Source organism: Mobula hypostoma, chromosome 6 (assembly GCF_963921235.1).
Source record: "Mobula hypostoma chromosome 6, sMobHyp1.1, whole genome shotgun sequence".
Taxonomy (NCBI): domain Eukaryota; kingdom Metazoa; phylum Chordata; class Chondrichthyes; order Myliobatiformes; family Myliobatidae; genus Mobula; species Mobula hypostoma.
In genome coordinates this window covers 27,369,005-27,392,586 of record NC_086102.1, presented here as the reverse complement: position 1 = coordinate 27,392,586, position 23,582 = coordinate 27,369,005, and the positions used below count along the sequence as shown (strand labels likewise).

Below are 23,582 nucleotides of genomic sequence, written 5' to 3'. Positions count from 1 at the left end.
AAAGATTTTACTGCAGTTAAGTCTTTTAGAAGAAAGATACCATTGCCACACGAGAAAACTTGGTAGAAAATGCCAGTACACAAAAATCCCTCAAAGAACTGCATGACAGATGATCAGGTCAACTACTTCAGTGAAACTGGTTAGAAAACTTCCCGTACTCTCCAAATAATGTTAGAGGTTCAAAGGGAGGCTTTGGTATGTGTTCTATCAAGAAAATCTGCTCTTAAGACAAAAGCACAAGAGATTCTGCAAATGCTGGAAATCCAAGCAACACACACAAAATGCTGGAGGGGCTCTGCAGGCCAGGCAGCATTTCCAGAAAGGAATAGAGTTGACGTATCAGGCCGAGACCCTTCATCAGTCCTGATATAGGGTCTTGGCCTGAAATACCTTCTCCTTATTCCTCAAGACAAAGCAGTGTTCCCTTCATGCAGTATTGGAGTGACCAATGTTGATCATATGTTCGTTTCCCTGAAGTGGTGTTAAATCTTCTAATTCAGAGTTGAGTACTCAGATAGCTCTGTCATTGAGAAGGGAATTTTTAAATATTACACTGCCTTACACTGGAAACTTCCTGATTTTAACATCAGGAAGAAAGGCCAATGGGTACCATTACATCATCACTAATTGGGATAGTTTCACTTTAAAACAAAAGGTCAGATCCCATTCTCCATCCTTAAAAGCAGAAGCCCGGGAATGCAATGAGCACACGACCATTTGAAAATCGGTGGTCTCCATAAATGGTCAAGTAATTCGTGGGCAGTGGTTTGGAGAGTGCCTCCATCTGTTCTTCATTGCTAAGGAATCAAGACTAGACTTTCTATTGTTTCCCTAGTATCTGCATGAATTGGAAATCGCTTAAGATGCGATTTTTTGCTCTCGTGTCATTCATAGTAAGGCATTTCAATATGAGCAGCAGTTTTTAGTTCAAAGCTCAAAGTAAAGTTCAAAGTAAATTTTATTATCAGAGTACATATATGTCAACACATACAACCCTCAGATTCTTTTCCTGCAGACATACTTAACAAATCTATAGAGGAGTAACTGGAAACAGGATCAATGAAAGTTCAGCCAGAAGTCAACAGACTATGCAAGTGCAAACATAGATAAGTAGCAATAAATAACAAGATGAAATAACAAGATAAAGAGATAAAGAGTCCTTAAGATGAGATTATTGATTGAGGGAACATCTCAATAGATGAGTGTGGTTATTATTCTTTTGTTCAAGGGCCTGATGGTTGAGGGGTAGTGAGTCGGTGAGGCCTGTTGGTCAGGGTCGACCATGGATGTTGCGTCCTGGCTGTTTAGATATGCAAGCTATCACCCAACTCCCCAGCACAAGACTTATTAATATTGAGGCCAGTTGTAATAATCTGAGATAAGACATGAAAAATATTTTGATAAGAGTGGCAACAAGTCACTAAACCCAAGGAACCTACTCTCTCACTCATTAAGGTCATGGCTTCCCATCCTGATTCCTATAAGCCCTAATTGTTGGTATTTATAGATCTGTGTGCATGAGGCCTTCATCAGTCAGGGTCAAATATGCATGTTGTGTTCTGAGATACACAAGCCTAAGCAGGCTGTTGCCCATGTAGCAAGCTCCCTTCTTCATGCATCTGATGAACCCAAAGGAACGGCAGAGACCGATACTGTTTGATACCAACAGTGTCATAGGAGTTGCCAGTCAATGTTGAACTCAGTGTAGGACTGTCTTAGTGACTCCAGCTCCGTATCTTTCTTTGAGCTTTACACCCGAAGCCTTACCCATGAGTGGGTATAACCGCCAGGCAGTGGAGGTTCGAGATTTCTTCTCCTAGATACTATGGTTAACGAGTCCCATCTGCCTGAAGCAACTGCTTTTAAGGCATCAGTAATTCACATTTGGCCCTTCTCCTGTCAGTAGAAATGGTTCCCCTGGGCTTAGTAGCTAAGCCACATGTGAAAGCCAGGAGCTGGACTTAGTTGTCAGAGGCTATTTGAGGCACATGCCATTGGGAGCATTTAATAGGTAGTGAGAGCTACCCACAGTAACTGTTGAACCTGGTGGTGCTAGTCCTGAGACACTTGTACCTTCTCCCGATGGCAGCAGCAAAAAGAGAGCATGGCCTTGGTGGTGAGGATCTTTGATGATGGATGCTGCTTTCCCATAACAGTGTGTTGTGTAGATTCTAATGCCTAAATGTAAAAAAATAAAACATACAGTACACATCTCCACCCAATTCTAACTCCATCTAGTTGTCAACCTAAGAAGGCTTTTAGTTCTAACAACAGGTAAAGCTTTTCAGGTGTGTACAGCCATCTGACTTTTTCCACTGGAGATTTTAATCCTCAAGGTAGCTCAAATAATTCAATGCAATTAGAAATGTGAGCATGCTGTTGATACGGGATTATTAATAGACATCTTGTGACTTGCTCACATGTTCTGGAATCTAGGTATTTAGAAGCCAAAGTGAGCTTGTGCTTAATCCCATGCCTTCTTTGATCATGAATAATGTCAAATTTGCATTGCTATCAAGAACTGGGTAGATATGTAAAGTTAGCACTGGATCAAAATATGCACAATTACAAATTTCTGTCTCGGACTCCAATGGACCCATTGTTCAATAATTAGCTTTCTGTCTTACTCTTTACCTTGTTATGAATTTTTAAAATGTTTCTTTTTCTTTGAAATTAAGATTTCAGTGTTGTTACTTTCTGTTTGCACAGTGCTGGGAAAGATCCTGGAACCACAAAATGTAACTATTAGCCTGACCCAATCCAAGAGGGTACTCAGATGGAATCCTGTTCCTTCCCAAGATGGTCCACTGACATACACCGTTCAAAAGTAAGAGATTAATTTTTTAATGCCAAATAGCTTTCTTAAATTATTTTAATGCAGGATTTACTACAGCTCTGAATCAATCACATGTGATTATCATCTTGAAGGTTCCGATCAGGGAAGTGAGTCCATAACTGCAAAACTATACAGCTGTAAATTGTTTAAAACAGATTAATGTTGAAAAAATTTTGATTTTCAGAACTCTATCTATTCAGTGTTTTTTTTTAAATTATATCTTCATGAGTACACTGTACCATTTGCTATAGTATGCAGTATATCACATGTGTTGGCACGTGGCCAAGTGGTTAAGGCGTTCGTCTAGTGATTTGGAGGTCGCTAGCTCGAGCCTTGGCTGAGGCAGTGTGTGTGTCCTTGAGCAAGGCACTTAACCACACATTGCTCTGCGACGACACTGGTGCCAAGCTGTATGGGTCCTAACGCCCTTCCCTTGGACAACATCGGTGGCGTGGAGAGGGGAGACTTGCAGCAAGGGCAACTGCTGGTCTTCCATACAACCTTGCCCAGGCCTGCGCCCTGGAAACCTTCCAAGGCGCAAATCCATGGTCTCATGAGACTAACAGATGCCTATAATCACATTTAAAAGTTCAAAGTATATTTATTATCAGGATACATACATGTCTCTACATACAATACTGAGATTCTTCTTCCTGTGGGCAAACTCAGCAAATTTATAGAGCAGTAACTGTAAACAGGATCAATGAATAACAAACAATGCAAATGCAAATATAAATAAATAGCAATAAATAATGAGAGCATGAAAAACAAGATGAAGAGTCCTTAAAATGAGATCATTGGTTGTGGGAACATCTCAATGGATGCGTGTAGTTCTCCTCTTTTGTTCAAGAGCCTGATGGTTGAGGGTACTAATTGTTCTTTAACCAGGTGTTGCAAGTCCTGAGGCACCTGTACCTTCTCCTTGTTGGCTGCAGAGAGAAAAGAGCATGGCCTGAGTGGTGAGGATCTTTGATGATGGATGCTCCTTTCCTACGACAGCGTTTCATTTAGATGTGCTCAGTGGTTGGGAGGGCTTTAACCGTGATGTACTGGGCCAATTCCACTAACCTTTGCAGGACTTTCCATTCAAATGCAATGGTGTTCCCATACCAGGCCATAATTCAGTCAGTCAGTATACTTTCCACTGCACATCTATAGAAGTTTGTCAAGGATTTTGATGTCATGCTGAATCTCCACAGGAAGTAGAGGCACTGTCGTGCTTTCTTTGCAGTTGCATTCATATGACAGGTCCAGGACAGGTCCTCTGAGATAGTAACACCCAGGAATTTAAAGTTACTGATCCTATAGTGTCTTTTAAGATTTAATTTGCAAAATAATCTCTTTAGATAAAATTCTCTTCTACTTTTTGTTGGTGTCTAGTTACAAGTACACGTAGAACTGCTTCTTCACCTACACCATCAGATTTCTGAATGGTCCATGAACCCAAGAATACCACCTCATCATTTGTCTTTTGCACTATTTATTTATTTTGTAACTTGGAATAATTTTATGTCTTGCACAGCAGAACAACAAATTTCACACCATATGATAATAAATCTGATTCTGATTCTGCAATGGGGTGATGCTGAGTAAGTTGTTGCAGTTGGCTTTACCTCTACAACAGCACATCAGTGTGGAATGTGTTCCAGCAATATTTTGTGTAAGGAATTCAATTGATACGGTCAAAGAGGAGCTCAGGCAGTTGTACATCAACAAAGTATATCCTAAATTAAGATTTTTTTTAAAGATTAGCTTTATTTGTCACATGTACTTTGAAACATACAACTAAGATGTGCCATTTGCGTCAATGACCAACACTGTCCAAGGATATGCTGTTGGCAGCCTGCAGTGTTGCCATGCTTATGGTGCCAATGTAGCATGCCCACAACTTACTAACCCTAACCTGTACGTATTTAGAATGTGGGAGGAAGCCAATGCATGTGCAGGAAATCCATGTGGTCGCAGAGCAAATAGACAAACTCCTTACAGACAGTGGCAGTAATTGAACCTTGGCCACTGGCGTTGTAAAGTGTTTCGCTAACGTTATGCTACCGTGCAAGCTATCTGGTCATCTCTGTTTGACTGTTTCCCATGAAAAATAAATCATTGCCTATGAATGCTACATACATATACTGTACTGTGCAGAGGTCTTAGGCACATATATATATACTTTTGCACAGTACTGTATTTGTCAACATAGAGCAGACAGCAAGTTTGTAAATCTGCCTGGAGCAAAGGATGTTGGGAGTGGCAAGGGTGGAGGGCTGTGGGACAGGTGGCAGAGAAGGAGTGTCAGGGGTGATGTGGGTACAGACACATCCAACACTGAGACACCAGACAAGATGATTTGAAACCAAAAATTGGTTTATTGAACATTACAGAATGTCTGGTGTTTCCTGCTCCCTCACCTCTCCCTTCCCATTTTTCCAGCCATGAATCCCCTCTTCCCTGCCCCCTTCCCACTCTCAGACCGCAATAGATATCTGTATCAGGCAGGTTTATCTTCACTCACGTATGTCATGAAGTTTGTTCTTTTTTTGTGGCAGTCATTTTGTGTATGTATGGAAATCATTTGTGAGAAATAGTGTTTATTTTGCTGTCCAGTTCTAATGTGAAATATGAATTTGGGAATTCTGACTTGTATGTATTTCATTGGGGAAGGGATAGAGAAGGCATATAATGATGAAAATGCAGAGAGCTGTGCAATTATGTAGGGAGCACAGAAAACGGAAAATTCAGCGGCATTTGGGGAGTGAGAAATAGAGTTAACCTTTCAGGATGCTGACCTATCATCATAGAACATAGAACAGAAATTTACAGCACATTACAGGCCCTTTGGCCCACAATGTTGTGCCGACCATGTAACCTACTCTAGAAACCACCTAGAATTTCCCTAGCACATAGCCCTCTATTTTTCTAAACTCTATGTACCTATCTAAGAGGTTCTTAAAAGACCCTATTGTATCCACTTCCACCACCGCCACCGGCAGTGCATTCCACACACCCACCACTCTCTCTGTGGAAAACTCACCCCTAACATCCCCTCGGTACCTATTTCCAAGCACCTTAAAAACTATGCCTCCTTGCATTAGCCATTTCAGCCCTGGGAAAAAGCCTCTGGCTATCCACATGATCAATGCCCCTCATCATCTTATACACCTCTGCTGGTCATCTCTCATCCTCTGTCACTCCAAGGAGAAAAGGCCAAGTATACTCAACCCATTCTCATAAGGTACACCCTCCAATCCAGGCAACATCCTTGTAAATCTCCTCTGCACTCTCTTTATAGTATCCATATGCTTTGTAGTGAGGTGACCAGAACTGAACACAGTTCTGACATCTTCAAGGAGTGGTGCCTCAGAAAGTCAGTGTCCATTATTGAGGGCCCCCCCCCCCAACACGCAGGGCATACCCCCTTCTCATTGTTACTCTCAGGAAGGAAGTACAGAAGCCTGAATTCACACACTCAGCAATCAGGAACAGCTTCTTCCCCTCTGCTGTACGATTCCTAAATGGACATTGTACCCATAAACTTTACCTCACTTCTATTTAATATATATTACTTCTGTTTCTGCACTATTTTTAATTTTACTATTTAATATACATGTATATACTTACTGTAATTGACTTTATTATTAGGGGTTCTTTTGGGGTTTCCTTATTTTGTGGCTGACTGTAAGGAGACGAATCTCAAGCTTTATAATGTATACATGCTTTGATAATAAATGTACCTTGAAGTTTGAACCTGGAGCTTATGTTTTTGGAGTAAGACATCTTTATTTCTGGTGCACATGTCATCTTATAAAATGAGCCAGAATTCTGTTTTCCTTCCTAATTGCTTGCTGAACCTTAATGTTAATATTCTGAGACTGATATACAGAGACATCTAGCTCCCTCTGAAACACATTAATCTCTCACCATTTTAAAAACTACTCCTCTTTTCTACTTTTTTTTTTGGATTGAAATGAATGACCTCTCGTTTTTAGTCATACTTTATTGATCTCGGGGAAATTGGTTTTCATTACAGTTGCACCATAAATAATAAATAATAATAAAACCATAAACAGTAATATGTAAATTGTGCCAGGAAATAAGTCTAGGACCAGCCTATTGGCTTTAGTTAGTTGGAGCCATGGCTGTGATTAACAAGTTAAAGCATTTGTAGGAATCTTGCATGTTTTTTTTTCTGATCTCATGACAAGGTTTACACAACCTTTCCTGTGTGTGGTCTGCAATTGTATTTCCCAGAACTTCATTTGCCTGGTTTGTTTGAGAAGCAAGTGTCAGTCAAGTGTAGAACTTGTTGGCCATCCTCCAGGGTTCCTGTTGGGTAATCTATGCCAACTGCCTAAAGCTATAGCAGTAATAAATTGCTAGCTCCTCTAATATAGCAGAAATCTCAGACACCTTCATAACAGCTTGATACTAAGAAACAAGGGAATGTCCAAAGCTTGATAAGAGTGGTTTTAAGTAGAATCTTAAGGGAGAAATGAGACCCAGAGAGGTTTAGGAAGGGAATTTTTGAGCTTAGGATCTTGGTCACTAAAGCTATATTCACCAATTTATTTTTGCCATTTCTCACCAGGAGTGGTGTGCAGAGGTTCTAGACATTGTTAGGGCCTGAGGAAATTGCACAGATAAGGAAGAGAAAAGCTAAAGAGGAAGTGTGAAAACAAAAGTGTGAATCTTAAAATCAGGACATTGCTTAACCAGATGTCAGTGTAGGTCGTCAATTGCAAGAGAGGCTGGTGAATGGGATTTGGTGCAAGTTAAGATTTTGGCGGCATAGTGTCATAAGGGAACGGACCCAAGTGCAAGACACAGACACTGAAGTACTAGGGACAGGACTAGGATACAGGGCGATGGCAAGGACATGGACAGGAAAACCAGGAACAGGACTGAACAAGAGAGCTAGGAGCCCGGGCTTGGACTCCGAGCCAGAGACTGGACAAGGACCCAGTACCTGGGTCTTGCCTCTGACTTGGACCCCAGAACTAGGCAAGGACGAGGCTGAAATCTACAGGCTCGAGGCTCAGCAAGAGGCGAGGCGAGGCTTGGCAGGAGGCTGGAGGCTGGACTCCTCCTGGGCAGGGCGCGGATTACCACCCAACAGAGGCAAGGGACAGAACTAACCCCAGGTAACGGCAAGACGGCCTGGCTTACCTGGGCGGAGGCAAGGGACAGGAAGGGAGCTAGGTACAGGGTAGCTCCAGGACCAGACAGCAAGACAAGGCAAGGCTACAGGCAAAGCAAGGCAAGACAAGAACTTCAGGCGAGGCGAGAGTTACCAGCAAGACAAGGTAGGGCTTCTGGCAAAGCAAGGCGAGACAGAACTTCAGGCGAGGCGAGAGATATCGGCAAGACAAGGCAGGGCTTCAGGCGAGGAAACAGAAGACAGAGGAAGGGATCCAAGGAGTAAGGACAAGAACAATCCAGCAACCATACCCTGGTCTCTGAAGGTATTTATGCAGCCAGCCCCAGTGAGCATCAGCTGACTCAATTCGCTCAACAAGGACAGAAACAGGGTAGATAGGAAAACCTGGAGCAAGGGTCGATGGACTGGACCGTGAACCGGAATATGGACTTTATGGACCGGACTATGACACATAGTGCTGAGTTAGCTTAAGTTTAAAATGGAGAGAGTGAGGGAGGTGTGTTCGGAGTGCATTGGACTAGTTAGAGTTCAAAGTAAAATTATTATCGAAGTACATACATGTCACCATACACAACCCTTTATCAGTATCCTTCTTCACCAGCCCTTTGCCTTTTCCACCTATCACCTCCCAGCTTCTTACTTTATCCCCCCCAACCCCACTCCCCACCCACCTGGCTTTACCTATCACCTTCTAATGTACTTTTTCCCCTCCCTCCACTTCCTTATTCTGACCTCTTCTCCACTTCCTTTCCAGTCCTGAAGAAGAGTCTCATTCTGAAACATCGACTGTTGATTCATTTCCATGGATGCTGCCTAACCTACTGATTTCCTCCCGCGTTCTGTGTTCTGCTCTATAATTTTAGATTTGCTTTTGTGCATTGGAGGATAGCAAGTATGACCCCATTATTTAAGAAATGAGGGAAAGAGAGAACAGTGCACACCAAACTGTTAACATCGGGAGAATGCTGAAGTTCAGAATGAAGGAAGTGGTAACGATTGGGTTCAATAGTACCCTTCTATGCTAATCTGTTATCAGCACTTGAGTCATAGCCTTCTGTGCCTTAGCAATTTAAATATTTGCCTAGATACTTCTTGTCCAATAACTATTCAGACAATATATTCAGATTCCCTCTATCCCCTTATCAATTATCAATGTTTTCCATGTAGAAACCTCTGCTACCGGGGACTATCTGTTCCTTTCCACTCTATCTACGCTCCTTGTAACATTATACCGTCATCATCATTATGTTCCTTGTCGTACGACATGGCCGATCGTGGTTTTGGCCATGGTTGTTCTTGACAAATTTTTCTACAGAAGTGATTTGCCATTGCCTTCTTCTGGGCTGTGTCTTTAGAAGACTGATGACCCCAGTCATTATCAATACTCTTCAGCGATTGTCTGCCTGGCATCAATGGTTGCATAACCAGAACTTGTGATACGCACCAGCTGCTTATGTGACCATCCACCACCTGCTCCTGTGGCTTCATGTGACTCTGATTGTGGACATATATATATATCTATCTATCTAAGACTTTTGCACAGTACTGTATATCCTAATATCCTAGCAGGGAGGTTTGCTAGTGCTGCACAAGTGGGGTTTAAACCAGAGTTGCAGGGGGATAGAAGCCAGAGTCCCAGAATAGATAGTGGAGTTGCTGTGGAGAAAGATGTTGTTAAGCTGACATACAAAGTCAGTACTCAAAGGGTCAAGCATAGTGGTCAACTAATCTTCTGAGCTGCATATACTTCGATGCAAGTAGTAATGAAGGAAAGGTGGATGAGCGTAGGTCATGAATCAGCATGTGGAATCATGACATTGTAGCCATTAGTGAGTCATGGTTGCAGGAGGAGCAGGACTGGCAGCTTGAGGTTTTGGGGTTCCGTTGGTCTAGACATGATAGAGAGGGGGGAATTTAAGGGGGGGAGGTGGCATTACTGGTCAGGAAAATGTCACAGCAGTGCTCAGATGGGACAGACTAGAGAGCTTGTCAAATGAGGCTTTGTGGGTAGAACTGAGGAATAAAAAAGGTAAGACCACGTTAATGGGATTATATTATAGACCACCTAACAGCCTGCGGGATTTATAGGAGCAAATTTGTAGAGAGAACGCAGACTGTTGTAAGAAATATGAGGCTGTGATAATAGGTGACTTTAACTTTCCACATACTGACTGGGATTCCCCATCCTAGAAGGGATAGAGTTTGTCAAGTGATTTCTGGGAAATTTCTTTAATCAGTACATAGAAGTCCAATGAGAGAGTATGCGATACTAGATCTCATATAAGGGAATGAGACAGGGCAGGTGTTGGAAGTTTGAGTAGGGCAACACTTTGTATCTAGTGACCATAATGCCATTAGTTTCAAGGTAATTATTGAAAAGGATAGGTCTGGTCCTCAGGCTGAGATTCTTAGTTGGAGAAAGGATAGTTTTGATGGTATCAGAAAGGATCTGGCAAGTGTGGATTGGGACAGGTTGTTTTCTGGCAAAGGTGTAATTGATAGCTGGGAGCCATTCAAAAGAGAGTTTTTGAGACTGCAGAGTTTCTATGTTCCTGTCAGAATCAAAGGCAAGGATAACAGGTTCAGGGAACCTTGGTTTTTGAGAGATATTGAGGCCCTGGTTCAGAAAAAGGAGGAGGTGCTTAGCAGGTATATCAGGCAGGAACAAATGGGGTACTTGAGAAGTATAAGAAATGTAAGAGAACACTTAAGAAAGAAATCAGGAGAGCTAAAAGAAGGCACGAGGTTGCTCTAGCAGACAAGGAGAAGGAGCATCCTAAGGAATTTTACAGATATATTGAGAGCAAAAGGATAGCAAGGAACAAAACTGATCCTCTGGAAGATGCATAGAGCTGAAGGAGATGAGAGAGATCTTAAATGGATTTTTTTGTATTTGTATTTACTTGGGAGATGGATACAGAGTCTACAGATGTGAGGAAGTGCAGTAGTGAGGTCTTGGACCCTATACAGATTACAGAGTTGGAGGTGTTTGCTGTCTTATGGCAAATTAGGGTGGATAAATCCGCAGGGCCTGACAATGTGTTCCCTCTGACTCTGTGGGAGGTTAGTGCAGAAATTGAAGGGGACCTAGCAGAGATATTTAAAATACTCTTAGTCACTGGTGAAGTACAGAAGATTGGAGGATAGCTAATGTTGTTCCAATGTTTAAGAAAGTCTTTAAGAATAGGCTGGTGAGCCTGACATCAGTAGTGGGAAAGTTATTGGAAGGTATTCTAAGAGACTGGATGTATAAGTATTTAGACAAACAGAGACTGATTAGGAAAGGTCAACATGGCTTTGTACACAGTAAGTCGTGTCTAGCCAATCTTCGAGTTTTTCGAGAAAGTTATCAGGAATGTTGATGAAGTCATTGCAGTAGATGATGGCTACATGGACTTTAGCAAGGTCTTGCATGGGAGTTTGGTCACTTGGCTTTCAAGAAGAGGTAGTAAATTGGATTAAACATTGGCTTAACGGAAGAAGCCACTGGGTGGTTGTAGAGGCCTGTGACTAGTGGTGTGCCACAGGGATTGGTGCTGTGTCCATTGTTGTTTGTCATCTATATCAACGATCTGGATGATAATGTGGTAAACTGCATCATCAGATTTGTGAATCACACCAGGATTGGGGAGGTAATGGGAAGTCTAACAAAGCTTGTGGCAGGATCTGGACCAAATGGAAAAATGGTAGATGGAATTTAATGCAGACATGTGTGAGTGTTGTATTTTGGGTAGATCTTACACAATGAGCAGCAGGGCTCTGAGGAGTGTGGTAGAAAAGAGGGATCTGGGAATACCAATCCATACTTCCTTGAAAGTGACGTCATATGTAGATAGGGTTGTAAAGAAATCTTTTGCACATTGCATTCATAAATCAAGGTATTTAGTACAGGAGTTGGGATGTTAGTGAGGTCTAATTTGGAGCATTTTGGGCAGTGTTATTCACCTATCTACAGGAAAGGTGTAAATAAGTTTGAAAGAGTGCAGAGAAAATTTACAAGGATGTTGCCAGGACTTAAGGATCGGAATTACATGGAAAGGTTAAATAAATTAGGACTTTATTCCCTGGAATGTAGAAGATTAATAAGACACTTGATAAAGGGATACAAAATTGTGAGGGTTGTAGATAGGGTAAATTCAAGCAGAGTTTTCTCCTGAGATGGGGTGAGACTACAACTAGAGGTCATGGGTTAAAGGAGACATGAGGAGAAACTTTTTCATTCAGATGGTGGTAAGAATGTGGAACGAGCTGTTAGTGCACGTGGTGGATGCGGGATCCATTTCAACACTTAAGAGCAATTTGGATAGGTATAGGGATGAGGGAGAGGGAATGAAGGTCTATGGTCTGGATGCAAGTGGATGGAACTGGATTAATGGTCCAGCACAGACTAGATGAGCCAAAGGGCCTGTTTGTGTGCTGTGGTGTTCTACAACTCTATCTCCATCCATCAACTTGCCCTCAGTGTCCTTTGCTTCAAGAAACGTAAATCTAGCTTATTCAATGACTAGCGTGTCTAATACCAGAGGGCATGCATTTAAGGTGAGAGGGGGTAAGTTCAAAGGAGAAGTGAGGGGCACGTATTTTACACAGAGAGTGATGGGTGGCTGGAATGTGGTGCCTGGATAGTGGTAGAGATAGACGTGTAGGGACTGTTAAGTGACATTTAAGTAGGCACATTAATATGAGGAAAATGGAAGTATATGGACATTGTGTGGGCAGAAGAGATTCATTTAGTTGGTCATTTGATTACTAATTTAATTGGTTTGGCACAAAATAGGAACAGGCAACAGGCTGTTCGGCCCACTATGCTGTACTGTTCTATGTTCTGTGTAACCTCTCAGAACTGAAATGCTTTATCCCAATGTCCCCTCAGCACTCTTGCCAGTGTGATCATAATTTTTCCTCTAACATGCCAACCAGAACTGTACGGTACTTCAGATGTGGCTTATACAGCATTTTATAAAGCTGTACTGTATCCTCTCTTGTCCTTACATTTTGTGCCACAACTAGTGAAGGCAAACACCTTGTCGGACTCCTAGTGTTAAATAGGTGGGTTGCTGGTCGCCCCACTCATTGAACCTGTTCAGTGTTGTAGCTCTAAAATAAATAGATTAGGGGGTCCTCACACCTGTGGCCAGCAAAGAGTTAAAGATCTTTTCAAGATTCAAGATTCAAGATTCAAAAAACTTTATTGTCATTCTAACCGTACATCAGCTCTGCAGGGCAGAATGAGACAACGTTTCCCAGGAGCAGTGCAATCATAACATAACAAACGCAACACTAAATAATAAACATAACAATAAATAGTAAAACACAACAGCCACATGTCAGTTCAAATCAAGTTATAAGTGTCAAGTGCAAGTTAAACGTGTCCAAAGCAGAGTCAGGTAGAGCAGCTATTTAGCAGTCTGACTGCCTGTGGGAGGAAGCTGTTTAGTAGCCTTGTGGTTTTAGTTTTGATGCTCCTGTAACGTTTGCCTGATGGCAGATGTTTGGGTGACATGTTAGTATCTCAATTAGCACAATCGCTTTTACAGCACCAGAGATCACCATTCAGGGTTTGATTCCTGCCGCTCTCTGTACAGAGATTTTATGTTCTCCCTATGACCATGTGGGTTTCCTTGGTGAAGCACCTTCAATTACTCCAAAAGACTGAGGTTTGGTAAAATACTGAAAGGCTTTTATTCGCTGTACAATACGACCTCCACAGTGAGTGTCTGCCCCCTGACTGAGGGGGAGGGGCAAGGCGAACACCTTTATACAGGATTCTGTGGGAGGAGCCACAGGGACAGTCAGCAGAGGGGTGTGTCCAGACAGGTAACCGAGTTACAACATATATACATGGTTTACCACACTTGGGGTTCTCCGATTTCCTCCCATGTTCTAAAAGACGTGCAGTATAGTTAGGGTTAGTAAGTTGTGGTGACATTTGCAGGCTGCCCCCAGCACAATCCCTGCTTATCTCATTTGGTGCAAACAACACATTTCACTGTATGTTTTGATGTATATATGACAAATAAAGCTTATCTCTATCTTTACCTTCCTATTGTATATATGTAAGAACAAAAAACATTTGAAACTTAAAAAGAACACTTGACACATAACATGCTTCTCTTTCTTTTTCACCAACTGACTATCAAGCACCAATTTACTCCAGTCCCACTTGCATCCACATTGTCCCACACTCTGCCAATACCACTATGCTTATCTACACATTAGGCTCAATTTACAGTGGCCATTTAACCTGACAATTCACTTGATTTGGAATGTTGGAGGAATCTAGAGCACCCAATGTGACAGTGAGGAAACCCCACAGATGCAACCTGGATCACCAGAGCCATGAAGCTGCAGTGCTACTTGGCCAAGGCCCAAGTTTCAGTGATTTTTTTTTTCTTTCTATGTCCACTCTTTGATCTTGATATCCTACCTAAGGGAGCGCACACAGAACTATACTTTTGCCCTAACTAAATGGGACCTTATGCAGAATGATATTGTAAACACTGCCTCTGAATAATTGCTTTGGTCTAGCTATTAACTTCCTGTTTTGCACAAATTTTGTCCTAATTTCAGAGTGCCATTTATTTTAATTGCTGTTTTTCTTTTGCAATCTGAACTTTAGATCTTTTGAAAGAGGAGAGAACCGAATGTGGATAGATGCACAGAAATGCGTGCATATCACGGAGACAGAATGTGAATTGTTGGACAGTCTCACCCTCAATGTACCCTATGATCTAAGAGTGAGAGCAGAGCATGGAAGTGAAACTTCAAACTGGGTTGAAGCAGGTAGGACAGATATGCACATGACAAGTTTTGTTTTCTAAGCTGTTTCCCAAGTGGTTTTGCTTTTTATACTCAACATGTAGAGGGGAATGTATTTTTTATTTAGTCAGACCAGTATTCAAATGTGTTGCGCGAGCACTCATTTCTATTCCTATCCCAGACACGACTATTTTCAAGGTCTGTTTAGTGTATTGTTATTGAATCTAATGACCACAGACTCAGACTTGCAGAAATGAATTCACAGCCTACTGCTGTAACTGAGATACTGGAGCTAAATTGGGGAAGAAAACCTAGTATCCAAAATAGTGGATGGCGAAAAAAGAAACATCTGGTTGACTTTGGGAAGGAAAGTTACATACTTAACCTGAATCTAAATTATGTATTGTTGACTGATCAAACGCAGCAGAAGGTAATAGATTAAAATTGCGTGGCAGCTTGGCGCTGGATACAATAAAGGCAAAACTACAAAGTGGAACTGCAACCTGATAACATTCCTCTGTGAGCAGAGTCCTCCTTGACAAAAGAGATCCTGCAGATACAGGAAGGGTCTTGGCTTGAAACACTGACTCTCTATCCCTCTCCATAGGTGCTGCCTGACCTACAGAATTCCTCAAGCGCTTTTGCCACAGGCCTCCTTGAACCGTCTGGGAGTAGTTCAGAAAATGCAGCCACTTACTATAGTGTCTGTTGACAGGGAGAAAAAAACCTCCAAATTTCCTGATCAGACTGTCCTTCATTATTCTGAGCTCTTGTCCAAAATGGCCTTTAGCTGTGGCAGAGCATTTGTTCATACAAACTATATTGAATGGATCCATAATTCTATTGTAAATTATCATGTGCAAGAAATAAAAAGTAGATACCTTAAGCAGCAGCCATGTCACTTCCAGAGACTAGAAGGAATGCAGTTATTTTCCTTATAGAAATTCCATTTACACAGTTGCCTGAAGAAGCTGCTGTGTTACTATTAGCTCAGCTTCATAATACAATAAAGTATCATCTAAACTGATTACACAAGCACGAGGAAATCTGCAGATGCTGGAATTTCAAGCAACACACATAAAAGTTGCTGGTGAACGCAGCAGGCCAGGCAGCAGCCTGGCACTTATTTGTAAGCGGAACAAGTGCTATACCTGCCCTTACACTTCCTCCCTCACTACCATTCAGGGCCCCAGACAGTCCTTCCAGGTGAGGTGACACTTCACCTGTGAGTCGGCTGGGGTGATATACTGCGTCTGGTGCTCCCAATGTGGCCTTCTATATATTGGCGAGACCCGACGCAGACTGGGAGATCGTTTCACTGAACACCTATGCTCTGTCTGCCAGAGAAAGCAGGATCTCCCAGTGGCCACACATTTTAATTCCACGTCCCATTCCCATTCTGATATGTCTATCCACGGCTTCCTCTACTGTAAAGATGAAGCCACACTCAGGTTGGAGGAACAACACCTTATATTCCGTCTGGGTAGCCTCCAGCCTGATGGCATGAACAGTGACTTCCGCTGATGCCCCACCTCCCCCTCATACCCCATCCGTTATTTATACACACATTCTTTTTCTCTCTCTCCTTGTTCTCCCTCTGTCCCCCTCACTATACCCCTTGCCCATCTTCTGGTCTTTCCTCCCTCTCCTTTTCTTTCTCCCTAGGACTCCTGTCCCATGATCCTCTCAGATCCCTTTTGCCAATCACCTGTCCAGCTCTTGGCTCCATCCCTCCCCCTCCTGTCTTCTCCTATCATTTTGGATCTCCCTCTCCCCCTCCCACTTTCAAATCCCTTACTAGCTCTTCTTTCAGTTAATCCTGACGAAGGGTCTCAGCCCGAAACGTCGACTGTACCTCTTCCTAGAGATGCTGTCTGGCCTGCTGCGTTCACCAGCAACTTTTATGTGTGTTGCTTGATCTAAACTGATTCTATCACTTTCTGCTTAAGAACTTAGAACTCAGCAGCAAAGTACAGGCCCTTCAGTCCACAATGTTGTGCCGACCTTTCACCTACTGTAAGCTCAATCTAACTTTTCCCTCCTACATATCCTTCCATTTTTCTATCTAGTGCCCCCTACTACCACCCCTGGTTTCTGCTGGTGCAGATCTCAAGTATTTGCTGAGAGATGTATTACATTGTTTTACCCCTCTCCTGCAGAGGACGTACAAAGTGAAATAGAATCTACTGCTTGACACTAGCACGCAAGTTTGTTTCTCAAGTAACTGCTGTTCGCTTTTGTCTCATCCTTTAATCCCAAGCTTGTGTGTTGCAGGAGAATCAGCTTTTTCTTAATAGTGGGAATGTGCGTGACTAGACTATACCACAATCCTACACCCTTTACTGTAGGTGCATGTGTGACTTGTGCCAACCATGTTAAATAATGCATGGTTGCATGGATTCGTGACGAGGCCCCAGTGCTGTAGACCTTTTTTCCAATTTACATTTCTAACCTAAATTATTTCGCATTGCAAACTGACTTTTTACTAAAGTATATGGTTAGATTTTAAAATAAGATCATCTTTGGTCATATGCTCAATGCATGCAAGTGTTAGTTATTGATTGTATTCACAGTTCCATTGTCTTTTACTGAGATAAGCTTCTAACGATGGATGTGCTTATGTGAGTTCAAGGTTAACAACTGAAGAGAAATCACTTGCCATATTGGAAAAATAAAGTATTTTTATTTTCTCTTCCTAATAACTTTTAATATTTGCTTTCTCTGTTTAGTATCGGCTCCAAGAAACATAAAGATTGATTCTTATAACTTAAAACATGTTGTGAAATGGAATGCAGATGTTCTTCAACTTAGTCCGGTGACCTATTCTGTACAATATCAAGGGTAAGGAAAGTAAAATGGTCTCTAGCTGGGATATTGCTATTGAAACTATTTTTATTAGTGATAATAAGCATAGTGATAATAATGGTAGATGATACATTACATCTGGTGTTTAAGCTAGTCTTCTGCATGTAGCCCAGACTAGAAGCCTCCAGGTTCTGAGTGCCGACATAGAAGCTGCTTCTTTGCTGTGGGAACAAACTTGGATCTTTCTCTCTGTCCACCTTGTAACACTCAGAATGGAGGGTTAGGAACCTGATGCTAGGAATGTAGATGACATGGCCTGTCCAGTGGAGCTGAATTCAATGCTGGCAATGTCGGCCTGGGAAAATATGTTGATGTTGGTTAACTTGCCTTGCTGTCATTTTGGAGGGTTTTACAGTGGCAATAGGTGATTACCCTAGTGCCTTGCATCAGAAGCATATGGAAGGGCAGGAATCAATGCTGACCAATAGAACATGAGGTCATTATTCAGTGCCCTGCTGAACATGTGCTAAACCTGATGCTGGTGTGTCACACATCAAATTTGCTGGTGAACGCAGCAGGCCAGACAGCATCTCTAGGAAGAGGTACAGTCGACGTTTCGAGCCGAGACCCTTCGTCAGGACTAACTAAAGGAAGAGCTAGTAAGAGGTTTGAAAGTGGGAGGGGGAGGGGGAGATCCAAACTGATAGGAGAAGACAGGAGGGGGAGGGATGGAGCCAAGAGCTGGACAGGTCGACTGTACCTCTTCCTAGAGATGCTGCCTGGCCTGCTGCGTTCACCAGCAACTTTGATGTGTGTTGCTTGAATTTCCAGCATCTGCAGAATTCCTCGTGCTGGTGTGTCATCTTTGCCTATTGTTTAACAAAAATGTATCATTTCTGATTGAATAAGCAATTGATCTGTAGAGCCATCTGTACCGGTTCTGATGTGCAAACATTCCATGTTAAACATGTCAACCCTGCATGGAGCTCCAGGCATTTGATATTCAAACTCCTACAGCATATCTGCAGGGACACATTGACTTTTGTTCCACTACTATTCCTTCACTCGTTAACATGGGACCAACCTGAGAGATCATGGTCCTTGCACATGCACTCTGGGGGATTTCCACAGATTTTTTTCTCAGTAGTTCAGTTCTAAGAAACCTGACAGCTGGCTGTCTACCAGTCTTCTGTGGGGTCAATTTGACCATTCAGTCAAGCTTCTGAGGAAAAGTCTGCTGACCTGATGAATCTTTTTGGCTGTGATGAAACGTATGATCCTTTTATTTTCTTAAATGAATAATGGCCTGTTATTCTTCCATTGAAAAAGGCAGACACTTATGTTATTCTTGATAAATTGCATCAACTTCCAAATGTACCATGTCTTTTAGAGCAGGGTATAGTACAATTGGTTACAGTACACAACCACAGTAAATGAACAGTGAAACTAAAAAGTTCGGAACATTTGAGGAACTTATGATTAATGTTTTGTGCTCGGCTCCATAGTAAACTAATCCATTGGGGATTTTGTTGTGTATTTAATATTTTAGTACATAGACAGACCAGTACAGCACAGGAATATGCCATTCAGCCCACAAACCAACTAGAAAGCAAGTCAAAAATGCCCAAACATTAATTCCACCTATCTACAGCATGTCCATATCCCTCCATCTTCCTTACATCCATGTGCCTATCCAATGTATTTGCCTCTGATGTATTTGCCAGTAATATATGGGAAATATTAGATATTGTTTGATTAATTATTCTTTGTTTAAATAATTTATTACAAGTTAAATGTAGAAGTACATGAATGGCTTACATCATCACGTTTCCACATTATTAGTACGCGGTTCACTAAAGTAAAAACGCCATCCTCTGGGCTTCCCCCCTCCCCCTTTCTTTCTCCCTGGGCCTCCTGCCCCATGATCCTCTCATATCCCTTTTGCCTATCACCTGTCCAGCTCTTGGCTCCATCCCTCCCCCTCCTGTCTTCTCCTATCATTTTGGATCTCCCCTCCCCCTCCCACTTTCAAATCTCTTACTAGCTCTTCTTTCAGTTAGTTCTGACGAAGGGTCTCGGCCCGAAACGTCAACTGTACCTCTTCCTAAAGATGCTGCTTGGCCTGCTGCGTTCACCAGCAACTTTGATGTGTGTCGCTTGAAATTTCAGCATCTGCAGATTTCCACGTGTTTGCATATACATTTATTGCCTGTTCCATGTCTTTCCTTCAATTAGTTTTATGTTGTGGAGTTACAAAACATAACAGGTTTTGCCAGCTGTTTCTCCCTTGAGTTTAGATCCTTGGTCCTGGTAGAAAAGATGAGGAGTTGATTTTCAGGGGATGTCTGGAACCAGAGATAACAGTCTCAAAAGCCATTCATGACTGAGATGAGAAAAAACTGCTTAATTTGGGAAGTACTTAAAGTGTCTTCACTCTAGTCACCTATATCAATACAGATCAACAGGAATTCTGCAGATGCTGGAAATTCAAGCAACATACATCAAAGTTGCTGGTGAACGCAGCAGGCCAAGCAGCATCTATAGGAAGAGGCGCAGTCGACGTTTCAGATCCTCTCGTATCCCCTTTTGCCTATCACCTGTCCAGCTCTCGGCTCTATCCCTCCCCCTCCTGTCTTCTCCTATCATTTTGCATCTCCCCCTCCCCCTCCAGCTTTCAAATCCCTTACTCACTCTTCCTTCAGTTAGTCCTGACGAAGGGTCTCGGCCTGAAACGTCGACTGCGCCTCTTCCTATAGATGCTGCTTGGCCTGCTGCGTTCACCAGCAACTTTGATGTATGTTGCTCAATACAGATCACTATGTTTTCAGATGTTCAGGGATGTGAGGTTTTGCACAGGAAAGTGGTACTGACATAAAAGGTCAGCCCTGATGGTGTTAAATGATGAAGCAGGAATGGGGGCTGAATGGCCCAACCTCATGAAAATCTTATTCTAATTTGGACTAAATGAGTTCAGATTCAGATCAGTCAGGGTGATTTGTTTATCACATGTACATCAAAACATGCAATGAAATACTTCCTTTTCATTAACAACCAGCAGGAGGGTAGGGGACAGCCCTCAGATTTCGGTGCTGACATAGCATGCCTACAGTGTCCAGCAGAACAACTCCAGCAGCAAAACAAGCCCCCTTTTCTCTCTAACTCACAAGCACACTCATGCCTCATACCAGTGAACTCGTGAACTTGCAGCCATCTGGCCTCAATGGAAACACAATTTCTGATTCAGCTGTTTTTTTTATAAAATATTAAATTAAGGGAATATTGAGTTTGGACATGATCTTAATGCAATGTTTTTACTTTTTTCAGGAACTTTGAAAGAACGACCAAGGACAATTGGACTGATGCATTGAACTGCACCCACACTCCTGAGACTGAATGTGATTTGCTGGATAATCTTGCTTTCTTTGCAAAATATTATCTAAGAGTGAGAACGGAGCAGGAAGGTGCAACATCAGAATGGGTTGAAATAGAGCCCTTTTATCCATATAAAGACAGTAAGAGATTTATAAATATTAGTCCTGCTGTCTTGACTCCATTACCCTGAAACTATTTAAAATCTTGTTGTAGAATCTTGTGGTGTCCAAATGATCTGGCATCCCGAATGGAGCATTGTTTGGATCCGTAAATGAATTGTAGCCACTGTTGTTTAAAAATAGTACTTGTCGAAGGCCTTTCATGATTGCATTTATAGTAGTGTGGTGGCATCTGCACGTGACCTCGAGGCGGGTGGTCCCGGGTTCGAATCCGGCCAGCTCCTTGCACGCTTTCCATCTGTGCTGGTCTGAGCAACAAGCTAATAACTCAGCCCTGTAAAAGAAAGACAGGCAAAATGCTAAAGAAATGGCAAGATTGTCGCCCGATGTGCTACAAGGTGCAGAGAGGACTATCCTAAGACCGTAGGGGCAGAATTAGGCCATTTGGCCCATCTAGTCTGCTGTGTCATTTCATCATGGATGGACCATCTCCCTCTCAATCCCCCAGTATTTTCATGTGTGGGTACATTTTAAATGTCGAGAACAAGGCAACCAATTTGCGTGGAGCAAGACACGTGTAGCTGTTCCCACTACTGTTGGGGAGTGAATTCCTGGATGTAGGCCCTGTTACAAGGGATGACCGGCAGTGCATTTTCAAGTGAGAATGATATGTGACTTGGAGGAGAGCCTACCCGGGTGTGAGTTGTGATCAAAAGGTAGAGCAGACTTGATGGGCTGAAATGCTTGTTTTGCTCCTCTGCCTTATGGCCTTATATTAAGCTTCCTAGAAAATCTGATACCTTTTAAGAAAAGCACTTGGCAAACTTCGCTTGCTGATTTTCATGAAGAAACCAGGGGTACACTTACTGTCTCCTGAGGGGATGGATGATCCTTCTGCTTAACGTCTCAAAACAAAATTATATCTGCATGAGTGCAGAAGTCCCACAGTCCTGTCAGGGTGTCAGTTTCTATCTCTGGAGTTTCTACTCTCTAGAGTGGAATTTGAATCTACAATTTATTAATAAGGTTAGATGAGATTAGTTTTATTTTTCACATGTACATCAAATCAGCAAGGATTGTGCTAGGCAGCCTCCTCGTGTCTCCACACTTCCGTGCCAGCATCTTGTGGCCACAACTTACTAGCCCCAACTGTCCATTTTTGGAATGAGGGTGGAAACTGGAACAGCCGGAGGAAACCCACGCGGTCACCGGGAGAATGTATAAACTCCTTACAGAGTGCAGCGGGAAATGAATCAAGCTGTAAAGCGATTTACTCATCACTGTGCTGCTCTGCCCCCTCCCGATAGCAGTAACCGAATGAAAAATTAGGTGTTACTGATTAGGGAAAGTGCAATGCAGGCAGACAGTAAGGTGCAAGGTAGGTTGTGAGGTCAAGGAGACCATTTTAATAGTATTATAGCAATGGGTATATATTCAGTTATTGTCCTCCCTTGTACTACCCCAATGACTTATATGAAAGGATCTTTATGGATGGCATGCACAGTAAAAGTTTTTCACTGGACCTCAGTACATGTTACAATGATAAAGCAATTTACCAATTTGCCACATCTCACATTGCACTGCAAATGATCAACACAAAAGTATTTTCAAAAAACAACCAGTTTCCCCCGGGATCAATAAAGTATGACTCTGACTATGACTACTATGGTTAGAATGCTAGTGGTGTGTACTTTTCAGACTTTTTATCTTCTGTCTGATGGGGTGGGGTGGGGGGGAAGAATGTCTGAGTGGGGTTCACAGAGGGGAGGGAGGGGAGGCTGGCTTTTGTGAAAATCTGGGCAGCGTTACTCTGCAGTAACTTGCAGTATTGTAGCCTAAGATACAGGCTCCAAATTGTTTTGCAATAACTTCACCTGGATAATATCCAGATTATAGCCTCCTCCATAGACAAAAAGGTCTGCCAAAATTGTTTTGTGAACTTCACATGTGTAGAAAGTTGGCTGGGACACCCTCAGCGTGAATTGCTGCCTTCAGGGATGATTGTAAAGTAAAGAGAAAATAGGAAGAAAAGTAGTTAAAGCTAATGGCTGAGAGTTAAAATTTTTTTTAGTACTATTTTTTAGTGCATGTTATTGAAGTCTACACTAAAATGCTCAAGTTGTAAAAAAAAAAATCTTCCTCTTCTTTTTCAAGCTGTGATTGGACCTCCATTAGTTACAGTGCTGTCAGAGGCAGGTGTGTTACACGTCACCATTTTAGATCCAGTCCGTGAGGATGGAGAACCTATTCGAATAAATTATCGGGATCTTATTTACTATGTATTTTATTGGGAAAAGACTGACGATGTAAATATAAATGTAAGTTATCGTGAAAGAATTGATGCTTTGCTGCATGCTTGAGTGCTCGGTGGAGGTGGGAGGGGGTCGTTGCTTTGCTGCTGCTTGTGCGTGGAAGGGGGGAGCTGGGGAGGCTTTGGGGTTCTAATGACTTAACTGTCATTCATTCTTTGGAGCACTCATCTGTTTTCATGGATGTCTGCGCAGAAAAAGAATTTCAGGATGTATATTGTATATAT

General features: G+C 42.3%; 1 protein-coding gene across 1 annotated transcript in view; it reads left to right on the top strand.

The window, feature by feature from the left end:
- Window positions 1-23,582, top strand: part of LOC134347885 (interleukin-10 receptor subunit beta-like) — a 74,525-nt gene that overhangs the window by 27,626 nt on the left and 23,317 nt on the right. The window contains exons 2-6 of the mRNA XM_063050459.1: window positions 2,710-2,827; window positions 14,611-14,774; window positions 17,480-17,591; window positions 20,880-21,067; window positions 23,201-23,364. Of these exons, the coding sequence (XP_062906529.1) occupies window positions 2,710-2,827; window positions 14,611-14,774; window positions 17,480-17,591; window positions 20,880-21,067; window positions 23,201-23,364 (746 nt within the window). The remainder of the gene's footprint in view (window positions 1-2,709; window positions 2,828-14,610; window positions 14,775-17,479; window positions 17,592-20,879; window positions 21,068-23,200; window positions 23,365-23,582) is intronic.